We start from the raw sequence: 19,852 nt of genomic DNA, 5'->3' as shown, positions 1-19,852 counted from the left end.
AAAAAATTTATATTTAAGATTGAATTTAATATTTTTATATTCTATATATGATAAATATTTTCTGATTTCTGTAGTCCTCCATGAAAGTGGACTGATTATCTTTGTTTTGAACCAAATTTTTAAAAAAAAATTGCCAATTTTCCTCACATTACTAACCAAACCAGTAAGTGAAACAACATTATTTTTTGAGAAAAATAAATAAATAATAATAATAATAATCTGAAATGAAAAGCCATATAATCAGCCACATTGTTTTGTTTTCTGGAAGTAAATCCCGCTGATGTGTGTTGAATGTAGCGCGAGGGCAGCAAAAACAAACAAACAAGAAAAGCAAGCAATTACGTTGCAGAGCGGCCATCTGCCAATAAGATTTCAGGTGTGTTGCTAACGCTAATTTGCTTTAGCTGTCAAAGTCGGGACTGCAGGCGAGTTAAGCAGCCGTTGCAACACAAACAAGAGCGAACTGTCTCATTATCAGCTTTCCAACACAGAACGCAAAATCCATTCACGGTAACAAGCTGCCGCACAAGACGCCTGTTGAACGAGGAAAAAAAAAAATGCTGAGTTCAGCGCGGCCTTGGCGGGAAACATTAATTAACAGTGAATAATCATAGACGTAATCACAATGTACAAGTGTACTTTGTTTACGGCGTCGACACAACAAAGATGCTTTCAACGAGAGAATGATGACAACGCCAGATAAACGTGCCCGATCGGATTATGTGGCAGCCGTAAATGGACAACGGCGAGAATGAAAAGCATATTTCACGTGCTGCTGCTGTGCGGAAGGTCGAGTAGCACTCAGACACGAGGGCTTGAAAAGAAATATCTGTCCACATCAAACGCATTCTCTCAAGAGCCTTTTGTCCAATCAGGAGGCTGGAAATCGCAGCTGACATGCTCGTGTTTTCTGGTGGAACATTTTGCTTCAAATGCTTCCTCCGCATTGTTTCAAATTGATGCCGAAAAATATGCTCTTGGACATACGCGTGCTCCGTTGGACTTGGCCATTCGAGGAGCTCCACGGTGTATTGTTATGGAGGACCAAAATTGACAACATTTAAAATAAATGAATACATGAAAAAAGAAAGAAAGAAAGAAAGGATTAAAAATATATAAAAAATATAATTCAAAAATTTAAATACATATTTAAATACATATATATACATATTTAAATATATATATATACATATATATATATGTACACATATATATATACATATATATATACACATATATACACAATATTAAATAATTATAAATGAAAATAAAAATAAACAAAAATAAATGTCGAAATAAATACAAAAATAAATATTAGAATTAAATAGAAATCAATTAAAAAAAAATGCTCTCACATTTATTTCATGCTGCAGACGCTCTGTCAGGTTGAAATGTTATTCAAATGAGGGGGCGGTCCTAAGCGTGTTTTGGGTTGGGCTCCATTGTTGCGTTTTTATTTATTGTTTGACATTTAATTATACTTATATAGTTATTTTGTATTTTTTGGGGACATTTATGTTAATTTTTTTATCTCGTTTTTTATTTTTTGTATTTAGTTTTACTTTAATTATTATTTATTTATTTATTTTATTTATTTGATATATATATATATATATATATATATAATTATTAGTTTTCAATTTATATTTATTTATTTTTTAACTATATTTTTTATATTTTTATATCGGTTTTTATTTTGACTTTTAGACATTTATTCATTTTTTAATGTTGGCAGTTGCGGTCCTCCACATATTATCGCGTTGAGTTTGCACTTACAGTGTGAGGTGGTTGAAGCCCACCGTCCTCAGCGTGAAGGCTCGGGCCAGCAGGCGCACGTGCGTGAACAGCACCCCGATGGACTCCTCAAAGTTGGTCAGCTTCTGCAGGACGGGCGACGTCTCGATCAGCTGCCGGTCCGTCTGAGGCTCCTGGACCTGGTTGCGTTACGTCCACAAACAGGATACGACCACTCTCAATACACTGAGAACAATATCAGCATCGGACACGTTTTTAGAAATCTGAAGGCCGATCAAGCTGGCATTTCACTGAACGACAAATGTTTGTGTGACACAATTTTTCACTGCTAGCTTTGTTTGAAACCTTTTTTACGAAACCTGACGAAATCACAAAATGTGTTACGTTCGCCGCTCAGTTAGATTCCAGCTCCACTAAGAGCAATTTATAACTGGGTGAAAGTTCATGGAACGTTTGATTTATGGTTTTAATTAAACTAGCTCTTGATTTTCTAAGAGATGTTGCTGACACTGAGAACTTCCTGCACTTTTTGCTTATGTTTGGAAAATATAACAAAAATATGTGGAAAAAAATGAGAAAATTGGGGAAAACTTTAGAGATAGGCTCTACAAAATAAAAATGAAAATTGATTGAAAATGTTATTTTTTCCATGCATTTCAACTGCCATCAGTTATATGTGAGCTGGATCAGTCCTGCAAATGGCAGTCAAAAGATTAAAAATAAATAAAAAATAATAAATATATTGCACCATCTTCTGATTGAATCAGTGATCTTCTTGTTTTTTTCTTTTTTTTTCATTGATCGATAATCTGTAATTGGCCGAAAAATCCTGATCATGTAACGCCTACTTTCTAGGGATGGATATCGATTCCAATTTCCTCAATCAAATCAGTTTTGATTCACAACAATTCAGTTTGATTCGATTTAGATTTTTCCCGATTCGATTCACTTCAGTTCAATCCGATATCGATTTATTATGGAACATCAATTCTCCACAAATAACACAAAAATAATAAAAGTAAGACGTAATAATTTGTTAAGTGTTACACAAACATTGACATCAGCAAATATGATCACAATTCTAATGCAATAATTATTCGCTAATGTCTTAAAGTGCAATAAATCAGGTATTTCATAAATAAATTTAAGAAAATACTTTTATATTCATGTGAACAGTAAATTTCATGAAAACAGTAAGATACAACAAAAAAATCTGCCTTTAAAATTCAATTTTCTCCTAAATTTATGGGGAAAAAATGATCGATTTGTGGTTTTATGAATGGATATTGGGCTTGAAAAGGAAAATCGATATAATATCGATTATTCGATTTTTTTTAAGCCAGCCCTACTACTTTCCAGCAAATCACATATCTTGTTGTGCTTCAATTTTTTTCCCCCCTCAATTCTTTTCTAACTGGGCCAAAAGGTCTCAAATGGAGTCGATTTGTGTCTAGTCACAAGCAGCAACACCACTGGGAGACTCCTCCAAGTGCACACAGAGCGAAAAAGCAACTTCCTCAGCGCAGTAATTCCCCCTGCGAGTGTCCTTAAATCAAACATGCGCCGCTTCGAGTGTGTGTTTTCCCTCCGCCTCAAAACAAACTCAAAAGATGGGCAGCAGATGGAATCGGCTACTCATTAAGTGCGAAGTCAAACAGTTCCCACTTTCCTTTCGCCGGAGCCAGTGACTCAAAACACTCCATTAATATTGCCATTGCCTCAGTTACACTTTAGCGAGGAGATCAGAGCCTTGATCAGGCTTTAAAGGAAGCTTTGCTGGCCACTGCAGATTGTTCTTCAACGTCAGCCCCGGGGCCCGCCGGCTCCGGCAAAAGGCGGAAAAAAGCAAGCTGCGGCGGCGGCACCGGCGCTGGCTGCCGTCGGTGCTCATTAGAAAAAGAAGTCATATGCTAAGAAAATATGTATATGCATGTTTGTTTAATCAAGATCCCGTCCTTATGGGCGCGTTAATTAGGCTACCAGAGACATCTAATTGGTCTCAGCGTGCCACAACCGCGAGCTTGACCGAGACATCTTTTTTGTCAGTATATGCGGTGCATTCCGGCGACCTTGCTGGCTCGCTTCATTAGCTGAAAAGCAGCGCGGCAATCAACAAGAAAACATGGCCCGGCCGGCCGGCGCCTCCCTCGTCCTCGGGCTTTGTCTGTGCGTTTCCAGGTGAAAATTGCAAATAAACAACTCGACGCCTCCTCCGCCATAAGCGTATTTTTAAACAGCAGATTTTTAATTGGAATGCTGCCTGTAATGATCATGTCACGACTCCATCTTCCGACATGTCAGAAGAAACATTTCTTTTTCCACCCTCGGTTAATTAACGGAAGGCGTTTAAATGTCATGCATCACAACTGACGACATCTGAAGAGTTCAGCTCTCGTGGGCGCCAACCATCCTTCGGGGTAATGGTCAGCCGACGAGGCTTCAAACGTGGAGGGTGGGGGGGCGTTGGGGGGGGTGGACGGGAGTTATGGGAAAGAAAAAAAAACACACTTTTGAAACGGCTTCAAAGACTCACTTTTAGCGCAGCCCGGAATCTCGGCAGAAATTGGAGCCGCGGTTCAAAAAGTGCAACGCACGTCTGTGCCGGCTAACAAACAGAGTTGCGGTCTGCCAACAAAGATGGCAAAAGTGAAGACAAAGAGGTACGTACCATTTTGGGGGGCCAAAATGTCATTAGAACAAGAACCTTTTCTTGTCCTCATGAGAAGCATATCTAACTTTATTTTCCTCCATGTCACTTTACTATTATTTAGGAGTTTCAGGCGATTACATTTTTTTAATCGTAATTAATGGCATGACTTCAATAGTTAACTCACGCTTAATTGCCAATTGTATCTGTTCTAAATGCAAAATAAAATGTACAATAAAATACGTTTTTCCTACGTTGAAAGCATGAAAGTGGAAAAAAATGTTAAACTAAGAGAAACATGCCTGCATCTTTTAGTCCTTGATAGAGTAATTGAGTTAAAATTAAACTGTACTGTAAAAAAACGAGTGTGATATTGATTTGTGTTGAGGTCATTTTTCTGCCACTAGATGGCATAATTCCTGTTACAAACACAAGACTAGTGAAAAACGAAACCCATCACCGTCTCTTGCTTGACAGTCCATCTGAGCCAAAACATCAAAAGAACTTGCTAAAAGTGCGAGCATTTTCAGCTCGCGTTCACAGTCGGAAAGGTCCGACGACGAAAGCAAAAGAGACGTTTAGAAAGCTGGTGCAGGTAAGCGGCAGGGCGCTTAATTATCCTGGAGAGCTGCAGGTGATGATGCGAAGGAACACGTCGAGCATGCCGCGTTTGGCCGCGCTTGCGAGGGCACGCCGCTACGCTAAGCTGATGTATGCGCGTAGACCGGCGCGAGTGCGATTCAACGCCGCGGCGAGCTGCCACGGCTGCGCACTCAAAGCTCATTAAAGGCGAGGCCTCGCTCACTTGGCTCGCTTGATTCTTGACGGCGGGCGTAGGAAGGCGATGCCTGCTTGATGCTCACAACAGGTGCAGACCCGTTCAACCCCGAACACTGGGAGGCCTTCATCAATTATTCAATAAATCATCAATTCGCTCAACAACAAGACAAGCCAGGAGGGTCCAAAATCCTACATTTGATCTGAGGGAAGAAAATCTAACAGGATTTGAAAACAAGTCAACATACGACAAGCTGATATGATGAGAGGAGAGAAGTCAGAACATGTTGCATTTGCACAATTTTCAAGATTGAAATTAATAGTCAATTAATGATACTCATTCAGTCACAGCCATTTTCACTGAAGCAACCCCCTTCGCTCCCAGCGGTTTTACTGGATTTTGACAGATTTTTTGACTGCTAAGTGAACCGTGAAGTAGCGAGGGACCACCATACTTGGCTTTTCGTCAAGACTGCAGACAGAAAATGAATCCAAGATAATCACATCTTGTATGCACCTCTATTTTAAACGGAAGCCAAATAAACAGACCCATGCCAATAAAACAGAACCTCCTTGGAGGAGATATAGAAGGAGTACAGGTTTTCCTTATCGTAAGCTTGCGATGCTATCAAAGGTTTGCTTCCGTTTCTCAGGCGTGACGCAGATGGCAGAGGACCGACCACCCAGAGGAAACCTCCGCCCCTGCACGCACTTTGCGGTAATGAGGTTTGGGCCTGGCAGACTGCAAACAGCCACCGAGGTTCTGGCCGACACCACAGGGATGCGCTGGGCTGACCCGACCCGCGTGCTCCACCCAGACCGCAACTCGGCAGCAACACGCGCCGCTGTGTGGATCCGGGGGAGAAAAAAAGCGGCGTGTTTGGGGATGAAAACAAACAAGAGCGTCCCTGTTATTTTGGGCCAAACATGGATATGCAAAAGACACGCGCGGAGCCGGCACGCGGGGAGATGAAGGGAAGAACGCGCCGCTTAAAGACGAGCCTCGGCAGAGACACAAAGAAACACTCGCTCCTCACCAGCACATCAGAGAGCAGGAAGCCCGGCAATCCCTGTGGGGTCCGTGTGATCCGGGACTGTAATCCTGTTACCGCATCTTTGATCTGCTCTCCCCAATCCTAATTTCCAAACAAACACCCTTGACGTGTGCAGTGTTTCTGGGCAGATGATGCAAAGGCAAGGGTGGATGCAAGGGACTGATGACATCGGTGAAAATCGCAAAGCGATGTCAGCTGGGGGTCGGCAAAACCTCACAGGCACTTTTTGGAAGGCAGATAAAGCCGGATGGAGGAAAGACAATGAATCAGAGGACGACCAACCTGCAGAGGGTGTGGCGGGTAGTGGAGCCAAACATCTCGCAGGTCCTGCAAAGGAAAAAAGAGGAAGTCATCAGCTGTATAAAAGGAGGGTCGCAAGTTAATACATCAAATTATAGAAAGGTGGAGCCTCAGCCAAAGGCGACCGTGGTCATAGAACGCACAATTCGACCAATAAATCATCATAGGTAAAGCTCCCCGCATACTTTTCTTATCCACAACGGAATTTGTGCACCATTGGAACCTATCAAAAGGGATTCATTGGATCCATAAATCCATTTTCAAGAGCATCTTGACCTCATTGCAGTCAAGGATGGAGCTGGAGCCAATCACAGCTGATTTTGGGCGAGTGGGGGTGCACCCTGGACTTTTTGCTTCTTTTTTTTTTTTCTCCACTTTGACAAGTACTACTTGGGTGATTTCTTGATTGACAAAAATTGGGCCTGGGTTTTGCAGTGGAATTGCATTCAAAAATCGGTGGCTAATTGTAGTTAAGTTGTGATTTAACAAGGGAGGGAGATAATTACTTTTTCCACAAAGGGCCGGGAGAGGGTTGGAATTTTTTCTCTCTCTTGATAAAGTCATCAATTAGAAACTTCATTTTGTATTGAATTAGATTGTTCAAATTGGCTTGATGATCCGAAACATTTAAATGCATAAATATGACAAACAATCAGTGATGAGTAAAATCTGCAAAAAAAATCCTCCAGAAAGGGAAAGTCTTAACATTCTGTGGCTTCAAAACTGCTGAGGTGAGCACCTGGATTATTTCCCGAGTCCAAAAAGGGCTCACTGGGTGGGCATGATTTGGGGCGAAATGACAACAAAGCATTCAGCATCTCATTTTCAAACCCGGTTGGAGGAGGGGGGGGGGGGGCACTGAAAATAGACCACCCACCAGGAGAGCGAGATGGAAGAGCTAGCGGAAGGTGAGGTTCGTCGGCGGACGCCATCCTTGGAGACCTGCATTGACAGTGCTGAACTCCGTTTGACTTTGGCGGCGTGTACAGCAATCAAGACGCTTCTTCAAGCCCGCACGGAGGAGGTAAGGTTCCGATAGCGGTGAGGGCGGGAGCAACTAGGCGGGGAGGGGAGGGGAGGGGAGGGGAGTTCTCCGGTTGTTGCCAAGGACAACGCAAGGCAAAGACAGGTTGAACGTACACACGGGAGGAACTCAAAAGGTGAGATGCATTTTTCAAATGTTGCTGGTCAACTGGGGAAGTTCGGGATTGTATAGAATAAAAAAAAGCTCCAGACTGACTTCCCATCTGTTGGCAGCTTATCCTATTTGTGTGCAGCACAAGGCTATTATTGTTTTGGATTTTTGTTTTTATTTCGTTTTTAGTTTTGTTTTTAAATTTAGTTTGTTTTCAGTGTGGTTCTGTTTGTTTTTATTAGCTTTGGTAATTTAAAAAATGCTTAGATGTAGGTAGTTTCAGTATTAGTTTTATTTTTTAAAGTGTATTTATTACTTGTGCGCAATATTTAATAAACACAATGGTAAAAAAATTCTTACCTTGCGTTGCATTTCGGTTGAAAATGAAATGAAATGAAAAAGCAGCCGAGCCGCGGCCATTGGAGCCAAAGGTCAAGCACGCCTCGGAGTGACGTCATCTGAAGCTGCTTTTCTATTGGCTGCTGCTAGATGACGTCACTTCTGTGTCACACACTTTCAAACGTCCTTATTCTGGTTTATAGAGAAATTAATACGATTTAAAATCATCCCCAAAGGGATTAAATTAATTACCAAAGACTAAAACAAAGGACATTTTTTCTATAATTACAGTTAGTTTTAGTTAGTTTTGGGTTTGAAAAAAAAAAAAAAACATTATTGTTTTTATTTTATTTCATTAACCAAATAGTTATTTTAATTTCAGCTATTTCGTTCGTTTCCCTTAACTAAAATACCCTTGGTGCAGCATAACAGCTAAATGCAGCTTCACCATGTTTACTTTCAACTCTGGGTTCCACTTACTGACCTAAGTCTGCAGATCTCAGATTAAAACTAAAACATTGATGTAACAATGAGCTCGCCGGTCGTTATAAAACATGAACATAACATTGTCAAATAAAAAAAAAAGCACATACATTTAATTGTAACCCAGAAGTCTTTGCAGCAGAGTAATTGTAATCAAGTAGGCGGAGTTTACTTTGATGAACACTGTGCAGAGTTGGTTTGACTGTAAATAAATCAACTCTGTCCAAAAAAAAAACTGCTCTATTTAATTTTAAATCAGACGGTGTTAAAAATACATGTTGAGGGCTGAAATCAACTCGGAAACATTTAACACCAACAATTCAACACTCAAATTACAATATCAGAAACCGTATTACACGACTGGTGTAAAATAAATACCATCACGACAGAGCATGATCATTTTTTCAACGGCATTATACTGTATCTTAGCCTGTTGAAAATTGGAGCAACTAAACTTAGCGTTAGCACTTAGCGACAAGAGGCGGGAATGTTGATTGCGTAGGTGTGCCTAATGAAGTGGTAGCGCGGACCCCAACAGCTAATGTTTCAATTACAGCCGTTTGCTCAAACGAGGCAGACAATGACTAAGCCGGCGTGGAGTGGGGATTTAAGAATAACATGTTTTCCTTCTTTCTTTCTTTCTTTTTTTTTTCTTTCCTGAGACTGCTGTAATTACCGGGTGCACAAATCATCTGCAGTCGCCAGACACACTACAGAGAAATGGAAGAAACAAGCGCGTGTGTGCTCGTGTGCGCGCGTGTTTCAACAGCATCTTTAATAGGAGCTGGAATTACGCCCGAGATGAAGCTACCTGTATGGACTCCATGTCGAGGTGGGCTTGCTTCAATCAAAAGAGGCTTTAATCAGCGGCGTTCAAACCCGCCGAGGGATCCAGCCGGCACGTGAGGATGCCAAGCCGAGCGTGAACGGCCAACGCTGGACTTTCTCCACGCGCTCCCGCGGGACCCAAGGCCGTCCATGATGGGGACATAATGGGCGCTCCTCTCTGACAAGGTCCGATGCTCGCTGACAAATTGGTCTCGAGCCGCGCGCTGCCAATCAATCCATCAAATGTAGTAGTGCAGCGGAGCGATCGATAAGAAATAGCCTGGCTGATCAATACGCACATAAAAGCCAAGCGCGGGTCCCAAACCGAGTCTGCTGTCGGTCAATGATCAAAGTGAAAGTCATTTCGACTGGTTTGCCGAAGCTTTTGGGAGCGCGTGGCCGTGTTGGCAGGAAACGGGAAGATGTCGGGACGATGGCGAGCCGATGACTTTGCTCATCTTCCGGTTACAAAAGCAAGAATGCCGAGCGCACAGTACATAACTTGTACTTGTGCCGACATTGCAGACTTTTGTCACAAGAGAAAGGTTAAGCTTGATATGGAATTAATAACTCGTCGGCAAAAGAGCAAAACTAGGAATTCACTCAAAGAGTTGATCAATCGTACTTTTTTGCACACCCTTATAAGCCATTTTTACAAAGTTTCTGCAAAAAAAAAATAATAATAATAATTTGCTCCATTTTGCCGTCACTCAAAATTTCATTAAGGCACTTTACAAATGTTTACACATCCTTATGTGACAATATTGCTGTATTGATTATTGTAGCGTTCGCTCTCTACATATTTGTATAACTATCGTTGATCACTATTCCTCATACCCAAAGACCTTCTGCAACATTGCGCAATTCAAGTTGAATCACTGTTACTGCACTACTGCTCACTTTAAATCGGGGGTTTCCCACGTCTCCCTCCTCCAACACATCTGAATCAAATAATCAGAACCTTTAGGAGGCGAGAAACGCGAGAAACAGGCTGGAGAGGGGCTCGAGGACCGGACTTGGAGACCCCTGCTTTAAATGCTGACTAGTGGTCACTTTTTCTGCTTGATGACTCTCCGCCTCATTTGCACAGTTTTCATTGGTTAGTACAAAAGTACTAATAGTAGCCTAACATTACGTAAAGAAGACTCTTTATTTATGTGTCATAGTTTCTTGTTACTGCAACACTAAGCAAAGCTCACACTACTGGAGACAAATTGTGTTTTCAATCAAGATGAGTCTGATTTTGACGAAAAAAACGAATTGTGGTCAAAAGAAATTGTTTGCATCAAATTTTAAACAAATCGGACTTTTGTAAGCATTAGAATAAGCAGAGACATTTTTTTTATAGTGGCATCACAAAGACTAAAAAATACTTTTTTTCTTACCAGGTGATTGTCGTATAAATGTTCCCCGATACGGCTTTAAAAGAGATTTTGGTGCGACAGAGAAGATGTCTGAGGGGCATAACCAGGAAGTGTCATTAAGCACATCAGAGTTGTCAAAGAAAACTTTCCGTGCTTGTGCGTGTGAGAGGGAGAGAGAATTAATGAAAGTGCGAAGATTGGCCAATGGGCACAAAGTGAATTCATCAGGATGATGATTGCTCCTCCACAGAAGGGAATTCCCCGAGGAGCGCACGGTGGCGTTAGCATTTCGTCTGCAATATTACTGCCGATTCCAGGTCGGACTGCGGCGGCGACGACGACGGGGAACGGAGACCCCGCCCCTCCACGCCGGGCTGTCATTCTCCCAGCAGAGGCGTTAATAACCTCCACTGCCGTCATTAAGCCAATTAGCATCTCGCCTTTCTGCCGGATGGAGCCAAATTTGCTCCCGGTTTGTTTGGAAACAAAAGGCGAGGCCGCGCTGAAGGAACAACAATAACGGATGCATTCATTAATGCCAACAGTGGCCCAAAAACACCACCAAATAATTTGTAATAAATGATGTTCAAAATAGTGATAGATCAATATGTTTTTTTCAAGTCCAATACCAATACAGATTATTAGTTGTCAAGGAGACCGATAACCAGTAGTCATTTGCTGTAAAAGAAAATAAAAACATAAAAAGAAATGACAGCTTTGTTTAAAAATTATAACAAAAATTGGTAGTGTTGTAGATTTTATAAAGTGGAAATTTAAATAAAACCATAAATGAAACGTTTTTTGTATCTCACTGAGCGACAAATGCAGGTTTTTGCAGAGGGTGAAAAATTGTCTGAATATGTTCAAAGTATCTTTGTGACAAGTAAAAAATAGTCTGTCAACATCTAACAAATCCTGATGAAAACCCTAAATTCGCAACGTTTGCTAACATTCATCGCTCAGATTCGTAAAAAAGGCCGATTATCAGCCCATCCCTATTTCAAAATAATAATAATAATAATAATAATAATAATAATAAAATAATAATACAAAATGACACATTCAGTTGGGAACTTTTTGATTGGATGTGTCAGCAGAGGAGCGGTGCAAAAACATTTGCGAGGGGAACCATCCCCTCGAGTGATAACGAGCAGAAGGGAAGCAAGGAGGGAGAATATTCAGCATCCTGTTGTTGTTGCAAGAAGAAGGAGGAGGATGCGATGAGGAGGAGCAGCCATGTGTGAATCGGTGTTGTTAGAGACAAAAGAGGAAAGCACGGGACCACTCAGCCAGGTGTGAACGGACCCCCTTACTGACAAATAGAAGGCATTTTACCCTCTAATGGGGGGAGACGTACACTCTCCCTCTTCTCCATTGCATCTCATTAGTTTGATAATGAAGCCCACTCGGACGCGGAGCGCAGAAATGGATCTTGCTCGCAGCCCACGGCTTCTCCTTAGCCGCGTCTCCCCCCACCCCGAGCCAGCGCGCCCGCAATACCACCCGGCAGCCTCGCCTGTCTGCTCGCCCGCGTCCATCTGTCTCCTTCTTGCAGCTTTGTGCAGCAGGGCGGCCATCAGGAGGATTCAGCGTGGGGGGGGGGGGTTACAAGTCAAGCTATTTCAATCCACAGGCGGACGCAAACTTTCAAAGTTGTACAACTTTTGCACAACGGACTTTTGTTTTGTCTTTGAGTGGCTCCATTTACCTTTTATGCCTTTTTCTTTTTTTTTTTTTACACACAGAGTACATTTCAACTAACACATATTCCATCTCCTTTACTTAAAATTTTGAACTCTTACTAATTTTGACCATATTTAATGTCGACGCACCTTTAATGTAGAATATAAAGTATTTCAAAGTTAAATGATACCATTCGGTTTGATACAATGCGGCTGGATCTTTTAAATGAAAAAGAAAAAAGAAAAGATTTACTTTACTACTACCGACATACAGTGACGTGACATATAAACAAGTGTATAATGTTAATTTAGTTTAAATTAATTAATAAAATTAATAAAAAATAAATTAGTGAATTCTCTCTGTTCTTTGCATATATGAAATGGATAAGGGCTTACAACTCATACCAATGTTCAATCAATCATATATACATACACACACAGTTTGATTAACGTGCAACATCATATATTTACGACAACAAAAATATGGAGTCCCACCTGGTACCCTTTCGAGTGCACACTTGTTTTTAAGTCAGACTGCTCCCTTTGTAAAGTAGGTTAAAACGACTTCTTTTTTTTCCTCAGTCCAATGAAACTATTTTAAATGGGTCGCACCTGTAAATCTCAGGCTAATCCCCGCCAGATTAAAAAGGTCCACATTTAAAAAGGGATTACCTTTGTGACGGTGTCGAGGAGAGCCGAACAATAAAAGCTTTAATGAGCACAGATCGAATCCGTCCCGACTAAAGGCGAATATCGGCATACTGATCAAGTTCAAGTGTCCGCCTGTTTAAAGTTTAATAAGTGCAGGTGAAAAAGCATATCCCGAAGAAAATAATGAAGATGGGGAGTTGAAGTGGTAAATTGAAACATTTCATCTGAATTAAGAAGATCACTTTTAATCCTCGCAGCGATCTCCAGCTGCTCTGACTTTTGGGCAAAAGTGATCCATAATTCATGATAATTTTCCCCTGTAGTTTTGTGCTGTGAGATGTTCAAATATTTAGTCCTCAAACTTTTTTGATGTGCTCCGTCAAACATCTACTCAGGTCTGGATCAAAAGACTCGGGCTGGACCGCCTCCCATCTTGTGCGAGTTTCGCGTGTGTGTGTGTGTGTGTGTGTGTGCATCTGCTGCAGTCTTTTAATTGACTCGTAACACTCGTGGCCAAGATAAATGCAAATACTAAAGAATTCATCAATTATTTATGGCTGCCGATCACGCACGCACGCACGCACGCACGCACGCACGCACACACCGGCAGGTGTCTTGCTGCACACTTGCAATGTTCCCCCTGCACTTCATCTATATTTCACTTTTGACTTCTTCTCCTTTCCATTTTGATGTTTGAGTTTGGCAAACAAGCCCGAGGAAGTGTGAACAATTGAAAAACAGCAACAAGACGTTTGCTGATGAGACAATCCGACATTTTTGTTTGACTTGAGCGGGTTGAGCATTATCATGATTATGTGCATGATAAATCAGCAGCGACCAGTCACGATGCTGTAACGACAGGCGCAATCTAATGAGATTCCGTCCTCCTCTGTAGTTTAATATCTATTATTAAAAAGTCCAGAGCAGGCAAGGTGAGGTTAAGAGTAAGCCCCTCTTGAAATTGCTTCATTTCTTTATCTTCATTACGCGTCGGACAATTGAACTGCCATTTGAGTACTTGCGCAACAACTTCTTTTTTTTTTTTGGACCTCGCAACATAAAATGTAAGAATGTAAGAAGATCCACACAAAAAAAGTCTCAAGAAGACAGGGATGTCTGCCATTTTGATTTGAAGTGGCCATTTGAGCCTCTTTTCCACTGCCGGTACGCTACGCTACTCTACTCTACTCTACTCTACTCTACTCTACTCTACTCTACTCTACTCTACTCTACTCTACTCTACTCTACTCTACTCTACTCTACTCTACTCTACTCACTTTTTCTGGTACCTGCTCTTTTGCGGTTCTAAAAAAAAAAGTAGCCCAGTTCCAAAACGTAACGTAATTATTTTGGAGGCCAATGATTGGTTCGAGACATGTCGTCATCAAATGTGAAGCCGCGCAAACCACCACCCCGGGTAAACAGCTGCCATTAACGACCAAGAAGGGACAACAATGGCTTCCAAACAAATTCATGCTCGGACTTTTGAGGAGGCGCAAACCTTTTTTTTAACATTATTGAATGCGTTTTTTTTTTGGGAGATAAACGCGAACAAAACAAGCGCTACTAGCAAAGGTCGTCAACGAGCCAGCTTCTGTTTGACCTCCTTCCAGTTCAAGCTGCTGAAGTCACGTGACCTTGCGGTCTAAAAATAGTATTCGCGCGGTACTCCGTTGCGGCCAAATTGCGACCTTGCATGCGACGAAGGTTATTTAAGTTTATTCATCCTGTAATGTTCGGATTCAGCCACAGAAGCCATTTTGAAGCCATTTCAGCGGAATGTCTAAGTAGATGCGCAAACCCGTGTTTGAAAAGACATAGGAAGTGTCGGCCATTTTAGTTTGAAGCTGCTATTGAGGGCCATTTTGGGAACTTTTGGGTGTACTTCAAAATGTGCTAGTTCTACATATTTACACCAGCATTTGTTGTCGGGGCATCGCCGTCTGCCTTGAATATTTTCATAGGCTTGAATAAATAGTTGTGATAAATTTGCTCCTGACATCCTTCCAACTCTCATCCAGTCCAGCGCATCTTCCAACTTGCATCAGGCTTGTTTAATATTTAATATTTCGTGTAGCCTATTTGGCTACAAAAGCTAAAAGTGAGCACTGTTGTCTTTGTAAAGGCAAAATGTGCGTATTACATCTCATTAGGTTCCAGGCTTCAGATGTTGTGCCTGCGTCTGTGCATATTACTTTGCATTATTGACAAGTGTATTGAAAGCCACTAAAAGCGAGACAACTAAATTCAATCTCCATCTCAAAGCGCCGAATATTACAGATGCACCCCCCCACCCCCACCCCCCCCTTCCCCGATCTTTTTATCCAAGAGCATCAGTAGTCAAATAGCGTCAGTTGAAAATAAATATGCAAATGTGAGGCATGTTTCATGTCTGGATGCATTGCTTAAAATAATAAGAGCAGACGTTCCGGCTGTGAAACCGCGTTCTCAAATCGTACCATGTGTCAACTTGTGGCCAACTTTCATCTCCCTGTGAAGTTTTACTCGCCAATGTTTATGACGCTTCTTTGACTAAGACCGCCGTGCGTTCGTCGGCCTTGATTGGGAGCGACTAAAAACAAACACGGCTTGACGAGATGAATGGAAAAAGCTTCGGATGAGACGGCGTCAAACGTTACCTGGCCGTTGAAGAGCAGTCGTCCGAAGAGCTGCCGGGCCTCGTCCAAGCCGCCCTCCAAATAAACAGCACCTGCACCACACGTCGCACACGCTTTATTGACGCCATAAATAAGCACACATCTGAAATCACTAATTACATTGGACAGTCGCCACATTCCACAATTATCCTCGTTAGTTCCGTTGAAGGCACAAAATGGTCCAATGGGTGCCAAATGCGAGCATGGTTTGTGCCCAGCGATTGGCTGGCGACGCGTTTGTCTCGGGATGCACGATAATGCTATTTTCAACTGATACCGATAAGCCAAATCATTTAGAGAGTGCCGATGTCGATAAACGATATGTAAGCCAATAATTGTTTGCAAAATTAAGAGGGGAGGGGGTTGAGGAGTTGGGCTCAAATTGAGCCACAACCACAACAGATGGACAAATGCAGCAAGTCTATTATCGGTAGATTTCTTTATTATCCGTTTTATGACGTCAAATTGGTCGATAATTGCCAATTATTATTGGCAGATTTTTTTAATTATCTGGTTCATCTGTATGACGTCAAATTATATCATTTCCGATAATTATCGGCAACGATATTATCCGGCATCCCTACTTCCCTGACCAAAAAGTCACTCGGCAGCCTGATGATGACAAGCGCCACAGAAAATGGATGGAGAAATCGCTTCATTAAAAACAGGCCTGTTTATATTGCGTTGTATCTTTTGGATGCAAAATGAACTCTAAAAGTCACAGCAAATATTTAAACAAATAAAATAACATGCAGCTTTGTTTATCCGCGTTGGAAACCAAAGACATTTTTATGCAAGCGGCGCACAATAAAAGATGAGGAAGAGAAAATAAATTGGACTAAAGGACTGGTCCAGAATGTAGGAACGCTGCTGGCAGGGTGAACATCACAAATGTGTCTCTCGCTCGCTCGTTCTCTCTCTGTGGGAATGATTTGCAGCATCTGGCTCTTTTTTCTTCCAGCAGCAAGTCAGCTCTCCTCCGCATCTTTTGTTCTTTTACTCAATTCGCCGCAACTATCAGAGTGCCTTTAAGCGGCGCACAACTTGCAACCATCACACTTAGGGCGACTCATTCAATTTGGAAAGTAATAACCACCTGGCAAATTGGGTATACAATCATGCAGCCCTTTTTATTACGTGCATAAATGAGGCGCGCGCGCCAGTGGAAAGGCGCGAGCGGCTTTCATGAAAGACATCAAAAACATATGAGGGATTCATCATCTGGGAAGGAAAAGTGCTTTCAGATGGCAAACAGGCCATTTGCAGCGCCACGCAGCAAAAGCCCATAAAGAAATACAAACAAATGACAAACACACAATGGCAAGCGCTAATAAACACACACACATCGGTGGCGGCGGCGGCGGCGGCGGCGGGCTGGTGTGTCCTTTGCCGGCAAACTGCTGGCGTGGAACAAATGTTGTTCAAATGTGATTAAGTCTACTGACGAGTTGCTTTCGCAGCCTCCGGCTCACTTGTTGTGTACACGAGTCGTCGGCCAAGAGCTGAAAGGAACGTATTGGAGGCAAAACGGGCCATTTTGGGCCAGCTTGACACCACATAGAGTCTAAATACGCTTAAAATCACGTCAACACCCGTGTTACAAAACATAACTGTCATGTGGCTTACACTTTGAGGTCACATGATTGGAAAATTACGTGAAGACTGAAGTTATTTTGATGACCAACATTTGAAGGAAACTCACGAGCTAAAAGACGTTCAAGCATCCATCCATTTTCCAGTGCTTGACCTCATTAGGGTTGCGGGACTTGGAGTGGCGAGCTAAGTTTGGGTGAGAGGCGGGATAAAACCCGGGACTGGTTACTAGTCAATTGTACAGTTGGAAACTATCTCAAGAGAATCTCAAACCCAAAACGCAGTCGTGACATGGAAAACATAATTGTCAGGTGGCCTTGGGTTTTAAGTTGGAAAGTTTATGGTTCCACCAAATTTCAGATTTGTACTTCATGTCCAACACTGTATGCAGCGATGGGTGTTTTTTTTTTAAGTGTTTTTTTCTACTGCATGTCAATTGTCACTGTAAAAAAAAAAAAAAGTATTTACTTTGAAAAAACCTGTTAACGTTTTTTCACTCAATTTCTAAGTAACTTTTACAAGGAGCGTTTTGAGTACATTTTACAATTTCATATTATATATATATATATATATATATATATATATATATATATATATCAGGGATGTGATTTGACCAAAGTGAAATTATCTGAAAATTTAGCCGGGGGTCTGGGGGCCCCCCGGAGCTCATGGGTTTTCCGTGTTTTTAAGTACTTTCAATGCACTCACATGACAAAGAAATAGACAAAACAACAGCATAAATTTTCAATGTATATTGAACTATCCCATATAAAATGGCAGTTTTAGTCAACTCAAAATCAGTCACATTCAAAAACATTGGACTGCCTTTGCTTTTAAAAACTATCACTGAGAATATCATCATATCTAACTAATGTGATTACTAAGTTAACACATAAATAATGTTGAAGAGTTCAAATTTCATGAACAAATAATTGTATCATGACCAAATGAAAAGTAACTCATATTAGAGCATACCACAAATGTCTTTGTTATAGCAGAAGATGTTATCTGTCGGAGTCATGTGCATACACAATGAACTACTTTAAAAAAATAATAATAATAATTGGAATTTTTTTTTTGGGGGGGGAGATAAAAAAAGCGGGATTCCGCGAATTAGCGGAGAAATCACATCCCTGATATATATATATATATATATATATAGATATATATATATATATATATATATATATATATATATATAAAAGCAATGTAAGCATTGAAGATGGTGGATTTTGGATTCATCATTGTTGTTATTGTGTATTTTCTCCAGATTTTACAGTAAGATGCTTTGGCACCACCTGTTGACTTGACAATCTGCAACCTCTCCATTAATGTGGGCTGAGGTATTTCCCCTCCCCTGTATCTGGACGAAGAAGTGTTTTTCAAAAATAGTCGCGCGGCACGTGTGGTCTGAACAGCAGCTCACTGTTTAAGTCCTTTCAGATGTGCAAGTCAAGTGTAATTTTGGCTGGGGAGGGCGCGAGGGCCGACCGCATGAAGCTCTCCGGGACTCTTCCCGGGACGCTCTGCGCTAAGTATTGGCGCTGGGGATTTGTGGTTTCTGCAGAGCTCGAGATGCTGCTACGTGACAGATGTTGCCTCTGGAGACCAGCTGGGAGACACAATTTCAACGGCTTTTAACTACCACTCATAATATATTTGCGTGTGTGAGTGCGTGGAGGGGGGGCGGGCTGTCCGGGAGGCAGTTAACTTCATTATTTGATGACACGGCACATTTGGAACGCTCCCAAACGGATGCGTCAAAGTCATTGAAACTTTTCGCCACTGATTACATTTTCAAAAGTTCTCCCATGAAAGAGGGTGGAGGTGAGTTTTGGGGGGTGTTAATGCAGGGAAAAACCAGCAGAGCCCCCGGGGGGATTTGAAAAGGTATTAAAAATCTCAACGCAACACCTTTGGTGTCAATCAAAGGGCCTTTGGATGAAGAAAGCAAGATATGCAGTTACTTCACGCCGGAGCGGCCCTGACAAGGAGGCTGTCAGTGAGCAAAAAAAAAAAGAAGTGTGCCCCAAAGCCATCCGATAAATTGCACAACTTGGTGCAATCATTAAAGGGAGACGTGCGAGCGCGCTCCGGTCCGGCCCGGCAGCCTGCCTAGCTGCAGCTGACAGCCGCGGCACGCAGCCGCAAAGAGGCCCGAGCAATTAAGACGCCGGCATCCCGTTTCCAGCGGCAGCGTGACCGGGCCAAACCGCCGCACGCCTTCCACAGCTGGAACACGTTACCGCCATGGGACATCCCCAGTCATCAGTCCATTGTGAAAATATGGTATAGATTCGGGGATCCTTTCAACCGTATGTGGGCACAAGGAGTGTTGGGATTTGTGGTTTTTAATCATAATTAACAGATTGACTTGTGAAATTAATGGGAAATTAATCGCACAGTTTTATCTGTTGCAAGTGTACAATAAAACATATTTTAAAATGTGCATACTCTAGTTATTTAACATATAAGTTAACAAATATAGTTAACAAATACAAATGCGGTATTTTAGTTAAGTGATAGTCATTTTATAGCAAGTAATTCCGAAAGCTATTTCAAATAGTAAGAATATACTAAACAGCA

At 41.7% G+C, this 19,852-nt stretch overlaps 1 protein-coding gene across 4 annotated transcripts in view; it reads right to left on the bottom strand.

Annotated features, from left to right (window-relative positions):
- The window catches only part of drosha (drosha ribonuclease III), a 91,795-nt gene that overhangs the window by 25,536 nt on the left and 46,407 nt on the right, over window positions 1-19,852 (bottom strand). For 2 of the 4 annotated variants that reach the window (XM_077553886.1, XM_077553887.1), the window contains exons 23-25: window positions 15,656-15,726; window positions 6,517-6,561; window positions 1,777-1,934 (exon numbers count right to left, since the gene is read on the bottom strand). In XM_077553886.1, coding sequence (XP_077410012.1) covers window positions 1,777-1,934; window positions 6,517-6,561; window positions 15,656-15,726 — 274 coding nt within the window. Of the gene's footprint in view, window positions 1-1,776; window positions 1,981-6,075; window positions 6,316-6,516; window positions 6,562-15,655; window positions 15,727-19,852 lie in introns of those variants that run through there. The other 2 variants (XR_013289630.1, XM_077553888.1) reach the window with 2 other exon arrangements.

Source organism: Vanacampus margaritifer, chromosome 20, assembly GCF_051991255.1.
Source record: "Vanacampus margaritifer isolate UIUO_Vmar chromosome 20, RoL_Vmar_1.0, whole genome shotgun sequence".
NCBI classification, from domain to species: Eukaryota; Metazoa; Chordata; class Actinopteri; order Syngnathiformes; family Syngnathidae; genus Vanacampus; species Vanacampus margaritifer.
Note: the sequence above shows the minus strand (reverse complement) of the source record. Positions and strands in the feature narration are given on the sequence as shown.